Raw genomic sequence first — 13,140 nt, 5'->3', positions numbered from 1 at the left:
ATGTTGTATGAAGTGAAGGCAGTGTTTGCCACTGTTGTCTAAAATAAAAATATTGGAAAATGTATTTATTTTATGGCTGGAATTCAGTTGTCATGAAACTATACTTCATTCAAATTTAAAACTAGGTCCTGAGTTTAGAAATAGGCCTACCTCTGGTCTTGTACTTGCTGCATATTGGAGGTGGGTTATTCTACAACTTTAAAAACGCACATGACAAAGTTAAACTAAAATAAATTGAGTCACTTAATTTCACTTACCTCATGGAATGCAGTTCTGGCTGGAGTTGTCTTTGGTAAATGAAGTCACAGCTCCACTTAGTGGACAAACAGTGTTAGGACATCATTCTGCACCAGCATTTAAGTCATTTTAAATAGTGTGTGTTAAATACACAAAAAATCTCATGAACTCACAATAGTACCTACAACCTTGTCTGCTTTCAAGTTTTTTATTGTTAGCTATTCTTATACAATTTTGTACATAATATACTAATTTATACAAGAATTCACATATTGACAAGTCATATTTCAATAATGAAGCCCCGCCGACTAGGCAGGCAGCATGCTTGTGTGCAGATGCAAAGAAATTAGCCCCCAAAAATAAATCTTGTCACATTCCATCTGAAATTTGCTATGTGACAATAGATGAGAGAAAAATAAATCAAACTCTGTTTTTCTCTTAAAAAAAACCTCCAATGGAAAATCTCAAAAGTCCAAGCCTTGGAAAAAAAAAATGAAGCATTCAGCACTGTTAAGAGGTCACATCACACATTTCTCTCAGCAAGCAAGCACACCAAAAAAAAACCTCATCAAAAGTGCATCATGAGCATCAGCTGATAAGAAAAATCTGATATGTGACTTGATATGTTGTAAAAGTGTCTCATAGCGCCTCTCTCAACTCAGTCTGAAAAAAACAAAACATGAATGTGCTGCTACTAGTTTGTTCACATTTTCAGTCTGAGATTTAAAGGCTTTTAAAGTCAGACGTCATCAACATTGATCAATCTGAGAGCCAATCAAATATAGACCAAAAACCATCACAGGTTGATGTGTGAGATATATTTTTTTGCCTCGTTGATAGGTGGGGACAAAAAAATCCCTGAAACCTGATTTTAAGTGAATGCTGAGCGGCAGAAAGCTGACCGGCCACAAAGCGGGTGGACATTTTAATAATAAAAAAAAAAAAAAACAATTCTGCTATCCAATCACCTGGTTTCGACTCAACATCACAGATGTTGCCAGTCGATGGCCACCAGCGTCTGATTGGCCTCTTGAGCGTGACCTATGACCTCGGCAATGCCGTGCTGACGCCACAGACGCTCAATCTTCCTGTAACGCTCGATGCAGAGATGGAGTGGGTTTCCCCGCCTGGAATAGATCGGCACAAAAATCGTAAGGAAATTAAATTGGTCAGTGTTATAAAAGTGTGGGAGTTTTCACAACAGTTTTTTTTAGCTCAGTGCTTTCCAAAAGAACTATCAAAGCTCACTTGAGGCCCTGATCTGTCTCGCCGTAGTCGTCCAGGTACGGCGGAGGATAGAAGCATCCCTTTGTTTTACCTGCCACAAACAAGACCTGACTCTCTCGAACCCTGAAAAGACAAAGAGCTGCCGTTATATTGTTCACTTGCTCAATTTAGGCCAAAAGGTCAAGACTCATTACCTGAGGAAGAGCCCGAGGCCTGCCCCACAGGTGAAGGTGTGAGCAGTGCAGGCGCCGACATCCTCACCGTCCACTTCGGTTTGACAGCAATAACTCTGCGAGCACAGCATGGCGCCGCACACCAGACACAGAGTGGGAGCGCGTGACTTGTCTCCCCCTGACCGAGGGCACCTGTACCATTTGGACAACGCACAAGAGGACGTTACTTAGATATTCGCATCAATGAATATGGACACCCTGTGTACTGACGTAAAGCTCGACGCCTGGTTAATCAGGACGCTGTAATCTTCGGGCAGGTCGATCAGTCGATTTGACTCTCGCGGGAAGCTGATAACGCCGCCCCCTTGTAACGTCTGTCTGACCGATGCCTGGCAACACCAACTGCGTGCACACAAACACACAGATTAAAATCAATATTGTGTGTGCAACTTCGTTTGAAGGTTTAGGGGGGTAAAAAAAAAAAAAAAAAGGTGGGGGCTGAAGTTGTTTTATTCAAAAAAATATCTACCTGTGTATAAGTGGCTCGAGCAGCGTTTGTTGGCTCTGGTAGAGCTGCAGCAGGTTGGAGGGCAGACTGAGGTAGCTACACAGCGCCTCCCATTGGCCAGGTCCTGTTCCTACAATACACACACAGTACATGTGATGTTGCTGCTTGTTTGTGTTAAAAGTTCCGCTCTGATTCGCCGGCAATCGGTCAGCACGCTACCAATGAACCATTTTTAAAGAACCGCCACACACGTTATGAAGTCTTATTGTGTTATTACCCAGAAGGTCAGTCGGTGGCGCCGTAGAGTTTAGGTGGTGAAAGAAGAGAGCGGCGCATCGCAGGAACGGTGAGACGCCAGCTTTCACACAACGCCACAGCTGCCAGGGAGCTACGTCGGGTAAAACACTAGAGACACAGAGTGACATTGAGAGCTGGCAAATTTCCGCTGTGACTTGACCTCACCTGCCCAAGTGTTTCTTGAGTGTGTTATATAGCTGACACGTGAGCTCCTCCTCCTCTGACCCCGTGCCGTCCTGCTCCATACACAACTCCTCTGCAAACAGACCACCAGGTAAATATGGATATGTAAAAATAAAACAGGATTCAAAAACGTGTTGTTTTTGCGAGTACCCATGTTGGAAGTGAGCAGAACCTGAACCAGGTGAGCAACAGTGATTAGGTGAAGGAGGTGGACATGAGCAGAGTCGATGGCATGTCGTCCTGACTGGTCCAGATTGTGAACGGACGTGTAGGACAAAACGCTGTAAACCTGTAAAGGATATTGATTTGGATCAGGAAGTAACCAAACAATCAATTGTACTTTCAGAGGGGCTTGCTATTAAGGGAGAGATGACTAAGCTGAAAAAGTATCTGCAATTTTTTTTTTTTTTCTTTTTAAATGTCAGATTCTTTTGAGACTACAGAAGAACATATTTCAAGATGCTCTGGAATAGTAAAATGGAATAACTAACTCACCAAAAGGTGGAACATGTCAATATCCAGGATGCATGGAGTGTTTTCAACCTGAGGGTCTGGAATGAGAGCTACAAAAGAGACAAATAGACATTCAAAACGATGGCTCTTTTGTCGTCACCTTTGATTTCTGCCGGTGACGTTAAAAATGTCTACCTGCAAACAGTCTGATGAAGTGTTTGTGGACTGCATGCAATGAAGCCGATGTCCAGCAAGCCCAACTGAACCTGGTGATGGAGCTTAAGCAGTCATCCTGTAACAGTACGCGACGATGTCAATGACTCTCAAAACATGGTCTAAAAGGAATATATTAATTCACACTTGGCATAGCTCAGAATAATTCTGTCAGGAGAGCTCAATATAAAAGACAAGATACCATTACCTGTCTGCAGGGTAAACTTCCAAATAAAGGCTTCTCTTCATCCATCAGGAGACGCTCTGGAAGCAGAAGCATAGTTGGGATGACGTTGGTGAGCGCAGAATGTGGAACTGATTGAGTGAGTGTGTGCGTGTGTGTGTACCAATCGCTTGGATGGTGTAGGCGCAAGTGGACCAACTCAACACAGGGACTCTGTGATCCTGCTCGTTCGGGTTGGCTTTTAGTCCCACCTTGTAGGTTGACATACTAAACGTAGTTATCATCTCGATGATGCTGCTGGAGAAGGGGTTTCTGACGGAGAGAAGGAATGACATTAGCAGCTGCCGATTCAATAACTGAAAGAAATGACTGTTGATGCTAACTCACAGTGGAGTGAAATCAATTCTGAATCCTTCGGGTACTGGAGGTGTCACTTCTTCTCCTGCATCTGAAAACCCACACAGACATAAATGCACGTCCAATCGACTGCACATGACGTAGGACTGACCTCTTGAAGGGTTTTGATGGGCATGGTGAAGAGCAGCAATCTCCTCTTTGGTGGTCTTTAGCCAAACGGTCAGATTGGGGTGATCGACACTTAAAAGACAAATGGAAGAATATGATCGATCTTCTAAATCCTCACGACCATTAATCAGACTGTGAAAATACACATTACGTAATTATCATGCAACGTGTGTACACACACACACACACACACCTTCGGTCAGGTGTTTGTGTATGTGGCAGCAGAGGGATGACGGTGTTGCTAAGGCACTCGCACAGAGGACAAAGGAACTCTCCGTTCTCCACGTCATAGCTGGTGTGCCCTCGCAAACGCTGCTGCCGTCTTTGCTCTTTCAACTGCACCGCTTCAAAGTACCTGAACGCAAAAAAGGACTGTCAAGAAGAATCTTTCCCACAATTGAACCTGGAGTTGATATGCAATATTTGCAAAAGGACCGAGTCCATCTCCTCCAGGCTCTCACCTCTGCCAGCAGGTGGCGTGCATGATGTGTCCACAGCTGGTAGTGTGAATACCCATTGAAAGGTCAGGAGGAATGAACAAAGGGTCATGTTGTTCTAGAAAAGAAAAAACAATTAATAAATACTAATTGAGTATGCTTATGTCGAAATAAAAAACCGGCAGTTAATTGCACCTGCATTGGGCAAAGCGCAGTAGCGTTTCTTGGATAAAACAGTGGACCGTTGGACAAAGGCGGCCAGCACCATTGCTCGGCCGTGACATTTGACCTCCTGCTCCTCCTGACACAAGATGCAGGTGACAAGCTGACGCCGCTCGGCTCCTCTTGCCACCCTTGTGGGGCCAACGCAGACCTGAGAGATGCAGAATGGCTCCAAAGTGGAGGGACTGCAAAAAGTGAGAGGTGATGGAATTTATATTTAGCCAACAGCACCATCCAGTGATGACAAAATTAAGTGTCAAATTTGCTTCATGATGTATTTTTTGACTCTTCTCAATGGCACTGTTGGTTTATTAAATGGGTTTGAGAAATGCCAAGTCAGCCTGATGTTGCCGTCTAGAAGACTCAAAAAATACAATAGCTGCTTTATGAAGCACATTTGAAGCTTCATTAGAGTACCTGTGGTCTGCACCGGCAGACGTGGACGCCTCAAGCTCTTCTAGACTTTGCTGGAAAAGTTCTTTGTTCTCATTGATGAAGTGTTTCTGCATCTCCGACATCTGAGCCATGATTTTTTCCCTCCGTAGCCGAGCCATCTCAGCTTTCCTCTTCCGCTCTGCCTTGTCTTTGTCCCGTATCGTCTGCAGGAAGACAGCAAACACGCCCATCAATTATCGAGCGTATTTTAAACTGTAAAAGCAGTTTGAGGTTGACCTCTTCCGGTCCATGTCCTTGGCTGATGGTAACAGTGGAGGCTGAGGAGGAACGCTCTCTAATGGTTTTGATGTTCGCCACCATCTGTACACAAATTTGAAACAAGTGTGTCAAAGAAAACGATAGCAAGGCAGGTCCGGGTGTAACGTATTGATAATCAAGCTCAATTATTGTACCTTTAGAATCCAGGTGATCATGTCTTTATGGACCTCCAGATGAGGAGCATTCTGTAGACTCTCCAATAAAGCAAGAACACTTCCTGAATTACTAGGAGCATCGCCTGGACCTGCAAATTAACACATTATATTTCATACACGCAAATAAGAAATCAATATGTTGCTATGGTTATCGGCACTGACGTGTGATTTTGGCGGTATATACGAAGGTGACGTCATCCTCGCCGTTGCTATTTTCCAGCTGTTGCTGCTCTTCCAGCAGAGCCATGCCTACCAAATGGAGCACCTATAAAGGGGCCACACAAAACATCTTTAGTTCCTTAGGTTGAGATGTTTATTGACGATCCCTGTCTGAAACCCATACGATACGTTCCCTGTTTTCTGCTTAAATGTATCTTCTCAATTAGACAACCCCAACGATCCTGCTACCACAGTCGATGGGTGTCTCACCCTCTGCAGCATGGACTCTGTCCAGCCTCCTCCTCTTGCCTCCATCGCCCACTGCACCACAGCCCCCTCCACAGCCACCAGCACGTCACACTGCAGAAGGTTCACCAGGCTAGCGAAGAGGGGGCAAAGCGATGGAGGGACTGGTGGGGCAAGGGCTGTGTGGAACACAAATACACATTAGTACTTTTGTTTGAGGGGTTTGCCTATTCGATTTGGTTGATATGGTGCATCTGTGAGACACCAAAACAAGTTTATTCCCTGCTAGTTTTCACCTGGGTCCTCTCCACTCTGTCTCCTCTGCTTCCTCTGAGCCTCTTCTGCCTGCACACATAATATGTCATATTATACACACCCACAAAAACTAAAATCGACAATAACGGTAGGTATTTGTTTACCTTGGACTGGTCGGCTCTGCTGTAGTGGTAGAAGTAAAGGTTGAAGTGCTTGTTCCACTCGGGCCGCAGTTCATAAAGACCGCGCCCTGTCACACCTGGCTTCCTGTAAATCGAGATGATTTTGAAACACTGTCGCGTATTTTCATCCTCTTTGGTTGCATTGAAAATGAAATCAAATGAACACACTAACTTGAACGAAGCGACACTGTCAATGACACGCTCTAGACCAGTCTCCTTGTTTCCCTGAGGAACAAGCAGCAAACTTCATAAAGATCCAATATGGATGGTGGTGCCATGACAACTTTAGCTTGCGAGTGTCTTACATTCTCTGGAAGAGCCTTCACCAGCTCACTATGAGCCATAGGTTTGATTGACAACTGGTGGATGATCTCTCTTCGAACCTCGTCAAACGGCTCCACCTGGCCCACGCCTGCCACGTAACGTTCACCTGACCAACACAAATCACATGAGACCGAATTTTCAATTGCTCTTCTGAGTTACAAACATGAATAAAATAAGGGGGGGGGGGGGGGGGGAATTAAAGAAAAACGTACCAATCACAGTGATGATTAAGTGTAGCATCTCTTCGATCAAGGTATTGTTCTGCTGGACCAAATCCTGGGTAAAAAAAAAAGGGGGGGGGGGTGAATAAGCAAGGCGAAAACAAGCAAAATAGAGCGTCCGAATCCAAAACTAACCTTATTGGTCGGTTTGTATCTCTTTCGGCAGTCTGCGAACCTAAAAATGTGGAAAAGTTCAAAACGGCTAAGAACGATCATCAGGAAGTGGTTTGGATCCATCATTGAGGCACCGACCTGTGAAAAGAGACAGCGACTAAGAAACTACAAAAAAATTCTGCATCTGTCAGTGGAATCATTAGATTTGGTTCGTACCTGAAGCATTATAATATCTTTGTCGAACATCTCCACTCTGCACTTAACATTGTGGTAATAATAAATCTGAAACAAAAAAATAGACATTACATTCTACATGTTGCATTTTCTCGCCACCAGATTCACATCGACGCATAGACAGTCGAACCAATACTGAAGACAAAATTTCAGCTGACCTGGTTTATTAGAGAGAAGCCGTTCCTTCTCCACATCCCAGCGAGTACTTGAGCACAGAGCACCAGGCATCGGAGTGGGAGTTCAATCAGAAGTGGAGGGCTGAGTTCCCCCTGCGGGTAAGAAGACAACCAACAGTGAGATCAAGTTTAAAAAAAGGACGTTTCGGCCTCTCTATCTAAAAAAATGCTCACATATGCAATGGTAACGCACACAAAAATTGTTACCAACCAATGGGAGTTGTTCAGGTAGGCGAGCTGCAACATCTGTTCTGCTGAGCAGAACATGGAGACCTAGGGAAGAATAGTGCATCAGAACCACAATCTTATATTGAAGGACAAAATATTCTGTTAAAAAAAACATCACGTGTGCATGTATTTACCTGCAAGTAGTCTGCAGACAGGCAGGTGAATGGAGACTTTGTCTTGAGACACCTGGTACATAAATGTCTCAACGCAGTGACCAGCCAGACTCAAGCTTATTGGCTGTTCACCATCTGGAAGGCCACTGTGGCACTGGCTGACTGCACTCAAACACTTCCTGTAGGCTTCGATCAGCACACGCTCCTGATAAGGAAAGAAAGATCAAGACTGAATATTTTCACATTGCGGTGACAAGACAAAAAATATTCAAATGTCTCACATCAGTGGAGCACCACTCTTGGATCATGGATATGATGTGCGTTAATTTCATCTGTAGGGTGAATGCCGCCTCCCACTCAGGTTCCATCTCGATGTGTTGCCCAACTTGCCGAACCACCGGGTCCATGCCCTGAAAGACGGAGAGAATCTATAAGGTTCTGTATTCTGTGCATGTGTCTGCATACTTGTGCCTACCTGCATACACTTAAGGAGCTCCAGAAAAGCGTCCAAACCTTCGAGAAACTTCTCTCTGAGCTCATCGCTCCATTCGGAGGGTCGACTGATTAAGACGTACCTGGACACACGCAAAATGGTTGCAGTTTGGTGCGTCGCTGGCCTAATGGTGTCTAAATAATCTACAAGTATTTGTTATATGCATCTTTTGACAGATAATCATCCATTTTATCACATACAGTCAATGGCATATATTATTGAGTTGGCTACTTGAGGTCTCCAATGAGGCTTTGGACTCGTCCAAACTTGAAGGCCTGCTGGGCGGTGTAGCGGTCAAATTGAAAGCGTCCCTGCAGATCTCTGTGACGGAGATGATCGACAAACGTCCTGATGATGGTCGTCATCAGGTTCTCCTTCACCATCAACATCCGAGCCTGAAATAAATCACGGGGATACATTACGCAACTTTTCACCCTTTGACCTTTTCTTGACATATGAGAACATACTTGGCCTGATGAGGCAATAGGGGGTGTGCCGGCAAAAAAGGAGAACTCACCATTGTTGGCACGGTGAAGAGCTGTACAGACAGTGAGGTCACTGACACAACCCTCTCGTGGTCATCTTCCATGAAATCTGTCTGGAGGCGTCTGTAGTTCTTGGCAAACTGGATAGCAAAGACCTTCTTGTACTTTAAATCCATTAGGAGGCTGTTCATCAACAGCTGGTGGTAGATGTTCCTTGCTCCTTCACAGTGGGTGGAAAAACAACAGTTACCAAAATTGTACGTGGGAGAGAATCAATGACTGGAGCAAATGAGAAATTGTTCAATATCGCTGTGGAAAATAAAATAACACCTTTCCACATCTTGGAGTCGTTGAGCATTAGGCGGTCAACGAGTGACGAGTTTTCTCCTTCTGGACCTTCCTCAAGTCCCACCTGACACAATATCCTCCTCAAGCCATCTGAAAGAAGGACACAAAGCAATAAATATATTTACTTCAACAAGTGTAAAGTCGCAGTTCAAATGAAAACGTACCTGAGTATTGAATAATTTGTCCCAACCAGCTCAGAGCTTTCAGAGCAAAACACTGATGGGCAACGACCGACGAGTGCATCACCTCAACTCTGAGAGGCTTCGACTGGCGGCTGGTGTTCCTCTGTGGACAAATAATCAAGCGTAAGAGGTCTATTTGCAGGGGAGAAATAAGAAGCTAAATGGATAAAAAACCCACCACGATAACAGTCTTGGCTTGCTCACAAAACTGAAAGTCCCCATATCGAACGGACTTCCTGCCCTGTAAAAGAACATAAAGTCCAATTTACCACCAATTGGCCTCGCTGATCTTTTTATCTACATGAATAACCAGTACACACAATTATTTAAGTTACTCTGTAATGCTAACCTATCATTAAAAGTTAATTTCAGTTGCGAGGGTGTGTTACTGGAAAACAGGAAGTTCGAGGCAAGCGAAAGGAAAGCAATACTAACATCTCTGTCCACAGTGGTGGCAAAGCTGACGGCTTCTTTCTGGCTGCAGTTGACAGCCTTCTGCAGGGTGTAGATCACTTGTTCGTAGGTGTGGACTTCGTCATTGAATAGCATGCAGTAGTAGTTGTCTCCTCTTTCACTGGACAAAAAAAAAAAAAAACAGGGTAAAAATGACACTGCACTTTGTAGGATTGTATTTCAAAACAGTTTACAGGGGGCGCTTGTGACATGACATACGGTGGTTCGAGGCCTGCGGGAAGCTGATCTTCTTGTGTCCAAGTAAGCATGTCCACAGCATATTTGAGGATGATGGAAAAAATGTTGTAACTGCGGACGACCATGTCAGCCGGAAGCTGAGCTGAAGGGTCCTGTGGGTATTGGTCTCGTGTCAATTTAAATCATTTTATGTAAAGCTTCCGTAGTGGGGGGGGGGGGGGGGTTACGGTAGCTTAGACACACCTCCTCTGAGTCTTTGTTGGTGGTCGGTGTGTGTTTCTGGCAGTAAGGACCCTTCTTCCAGGCTTCAGTGTCCCCGCAGTCACAGAAGCCCCCGCCGCCGGACGTGGTCATCTGAATACACACATACAGTCGGGTGTGTCACCTCCAGATAACAAGCTGCTGTCGGTTTCAGGGTTGGTTATCGCAAGAAAGGTCCCTGACCTATATTGACATTAATTAGTGCTCCGATGACAGGAAGACAGACTCATCATAATTATCAAGCGCCTGAACAGTTTAGGCAAACGGGAAAGTGCAGCCATTACCTTCAGACACATATACCGTATTTTCCGCACTAAAAGGCGCGCCGGATTATAAGGCGCACCTTCAATGAACGGCCCATTTTAAAACTTGGTCCATATATAAGGCGCACCGGATTATAAGGCGCGTAAAATAGAAGCTATACTGCAACAAACTGAGGTTGACTAGGCTTGCGGTATGCATGCACTAGCCAATAACCAACGAGCCCTCTGTAAACAATCGCGTTTCTCAAACGATCTCCTATAAAATGATCGGAACTGACTAAAGTTCGATCTAACGCATTGGTACTACTTACCTATGTTTCCCTTCCATATCGATCCGTAGATTTACTCGAAACATTAACAGAGCAGCCTATTTTGACATGAAATAGCCTGGTACGTATAGCAGCTATCGTTATAGCATGAGCCATCCGCAAAGTCCCACGAGCCTCAGCTCGCAATCTCCCATGAGCCTCAGCAAAGTGTAAACAATCGCGTTTCTCAAACGATCTCCTATAAAATGATCGGAGCTGACTAAAGTTCGATCTAACGCATTGGTACTGCTTACCTATGTTTCCCTTCCATATCGATCCGTAAATTTACTCGAAACATTAACGGAGCAGCCTATTTTGAAATGACATAGCCTCGCGGGTACAACAGCTATTCGGTGACGCCCCCTGACTACAGTTGCCGTAATGTTGGGAAGCGATGCGACCTTGTAATTTACTAGTCGTACTAAAACGTACTGAAACATTTTGGCAGAGCACTGTGTACAACCAGTATGGATCAACAAATTCATCAATTGATCCATATATAAGGCGCACTGGACTATAAGGCGCACTGTCGGCTTTTGAGAAAATTTTAGGTTTTTAGGTGCGCCTTATAGTCCGGAAAATACGGTACCTGTCACACCTAGAGACTATGACATCATCCACAACAGATGAACAGCAGGCGTGACAGAGTGTCGGCGGGATGCTCGGCGTCGTGTGTCACATTCAGCTGACACACCTGTTCAATTTGCAAAAGCCTTCAAGCAGCTTTCTGTCGATAGGTTCACATATTTGCATCCTGTACTTATTCTGTCGAGTCTTGTATACTCACTCTGTATCGGTGATCTTTATGAACGCTGCCCAGGAAACACTGCATGCACAAAACACAGGTGGGGTCGGCTGCACAGTCCCTGAAGTAAACACACACAAAATTGTTAAAATCATTGTTTCCCACCGCTACATGTTAGCGTGCGACCCTCGATGGTGCTTTACAACGCATTCCCCTGATTGGTTAACAGAATTGTCACCTCTGTGCAAAAGTGCAGCACGTCAAGAATGCTTGCACATTCGGAACTTGTAGGTGGCGTGTGCGTGTTGCCTCAAAGCGTAACTGTCTGGATTTTACCTGCAGGAATAGGTGGGCTCTCCAACCTTGAAGACGTGCCCGCACAGTGGTGACGGCTGATTGTTTTCCTGCAGTTGAGGAAGGCCTACAGCTGGATCCTCGCCCAGAAGCAGCCACTCCAAGGGAGCCAAGAGAAGCAGCTGACATGCCAGTTCTTCCCTCTGCTCCTCTCTCTGCTCCTCACGACTACTGCAGCCACTGGGGCCCAAGCAAAGGATTCTGGGTACATTTTCTGCCAAGTGGCGATAGATTTCCACCTGTAGATTTCCTTCTGCCAACCACCGCTGAAAAAACAACAAAAAGATTTTAGAAAGTGCTAATTTAGTGTCCAAACAGTACGTACAACATAACATTTGGAAATTATATTGTATTGCAAAGCATATGTGCTGTCTTAATACCAACGTCGCACTACTCACTTGCAAGGAGTATGAAACGAAAACAACAAGAACTTTTAGTTTATTTTTTGACTAACCACTAAATAGATAAGAAGTTGGGAAGCAGCAATGTAGGTGATCTTCCTTTCTACTATATTGTTGGCATACATCCACTCTTTATTAGCAGGGATTTGACCTGGAAAGGCCTTTCCATCAAGAGACACAAAGTGTAAATTAAGACGATTAAAAAAACAGTCACTGTGGTTAAAGTAGTTAAAATACGTACAATGGTGCTGTTTGAAACGGTTTAGACGCAAGTGATCTATGGACAGTTTGTGTTTCTGTTATACGTTTAGGTTGACACACTGACGTGTTGTTTTGACAGGCTTCACCTGACATCCAGATGTTGTATACAGCGAGAAGCTACAATTAGCATTAGCAATCGGTAACCTAGTGATCGGCAAATTAATCCCGCAAACAACACATTAGGCGGGTCAATCGGTTGAGAGTGACGCAACAGCGGAAAGGCTGACAGTCAGGACAGCTGCCAGCTGCTATAGACGCTTACCGACGCGGTGTCTTTAGCTGAGAAATTCAAGAATTCCGAGCATAGATCGGACATTAGGGCTCTTCTGTCGGGCTCTGCCTCAGCCATCTTTCCTCCCACGGTTCTGTGGCGAAGACGAAGAACCCGGAAGCGGAAATATTTCGTAGGCGAGGGGCGGAGCCATGTCGTCGAATAAACCTCTCAAAGTAGAAAATAAATTTAGAAATTAATTCTGATCAGAAAATAACTTTGGTAGAAATTAATATATTTTAAATATTATTTTAGAAATTAAAGATATTTTAATTATGTTAGTTATCCTGACTGGGTGGTACCCCTTTTTCTGCATGGCAATAAATAAACAGGATCT

General features: G+C 44.5%; 1 protein-coding gene across 2 annotated transcripts; it reads right to left on the bottom strand.

The window, feature by feature from the left end:
• Positions 1 to 414: 414 nt before the first annotated feature.
• ubr2 (ubiquitin protein ligase E3 component n-recognin 2) lies at positions 415 to 12,912 on the bottom strand. Of its 2 annotated transcripts, none has more exons than XM_037279557.1 (45): positions 12,795 to 12,912; positions 11,853 to 12,136; positions 11,559 to 11,637; positions 10,183 to 10,293; positions 9,961 to 10,091; positions 9,724 to 9,862; positions 9,467 to 9,529; positions 9,271 to 9,391; positions 9,089 to 9,196; positions 8,791 to 8,978; positions 8,505 to 8,668; positions 8,256 to 8,355; positions 8,062 to 8,190; positions 7,802 to 7,985; positions 7,633 to 7,712; positions 7,422 to 7,532; positions 7,246 to 7,311; positions 7,051 to 7,167; positions 6,907 to 6,970; positions 6,676 to 6,800; positions 6,543 to 6,595; positions 6,353 to 6,455; positions 6,230 to 6,278; positions 5,958 to 6,112; positions 5,691 to 5,793; positions 5,508 to 5,617; positions 5,332 to 5,415; positions 5,077 to 5,258; positions 4,633 to 4,844; positions 4,462 to 4,555; positions 4,194 to 4,355; positions 3,984 to 4,072; positions 3,863 to 3,923; positions 3,639 to 3,787; positions 3,500 to 3,555; positions 3,274 to 3,370; positions 3,121 to 3,188; positions 2,776 to 2,914; positions 2,608 to 2,698; positions 2,423 to 2,550; positions 2,167 to 2,275; positions 1,908 to 2,039; positions 1,659 to 1,829; positions 1,486 to 1,587; positions 415 to 1,364 (listed from the first exon to the last, which is right to left on the bottom strand). In XM_037279557.1, the coding sequence occupies exons 1-45, from the start codon at positions 12,879 to 12,881 to the stop codon at positions 1,223 to 1,225; spliced, it is 5,292 nt and encodes a 1,763-aa protein (XP_037135452.1). In that variant the 5' UTR covers positions 12,882 to 12,912; the 3' UTR covers positions 415 to 1,222. The 2 variants fall into 2 exon arrangements, with proteins under 2 accessions (XP_037135452.1, XP_037135453.1); XM_037279558.1 differs by having other exon boundaries at positions 7,651 to 7,712.
• Positions 12,913 to 13,140: the final 228 nt, after the last annotated feature.

The sequence above is a fragment of the Syngnathus acus genome, chromosome 20, assembly GCF_901709675.1.
Source record: "Syngnathus acus chromosome 20, fSynAcu1.2, whole genome shotgun sequence".
In the NCBI taxonomy this organism is placed as follows: Eukaryota; Metazoa; Chordata; class Actinopteri; order Syngnathiformes; family Syngnathidae; genus Syngnathus; species Syngnathus acus.
Note: the sequence above shows the minus strand (reverse complement) of the source record. Positions and strands in the feature narration are given on the sequence as shown.

What these genes read in the sequence shown, in the direction of transcription:
- ubr2 (XM_037279557.1), bottom strand. Translation starts at nt 12,881, where the DNA reads ATGGCTGAGGCAGAGCCCGACAGAAGAGCCCTAATGTCCGATCTATGC. An exon ending in AGCTCCTTAAGTGTATGCAG is followed by an intron (nt 8,191 to 8,255) that starts GTAGGCACAAGT and finishes TCCGTCTTTCAG; the next exon opens with GGCATGGACCCGGTGGTTCG. An exon ending in TCTGCCGGTGCAGACCACAG is followed by an intron (nt 4,845 to 5,076) that starts GTACTCTAATGA and finishes CACTTTTTGCAG; the next exon opens with TCCCTCCACTTTGGAGCCAT.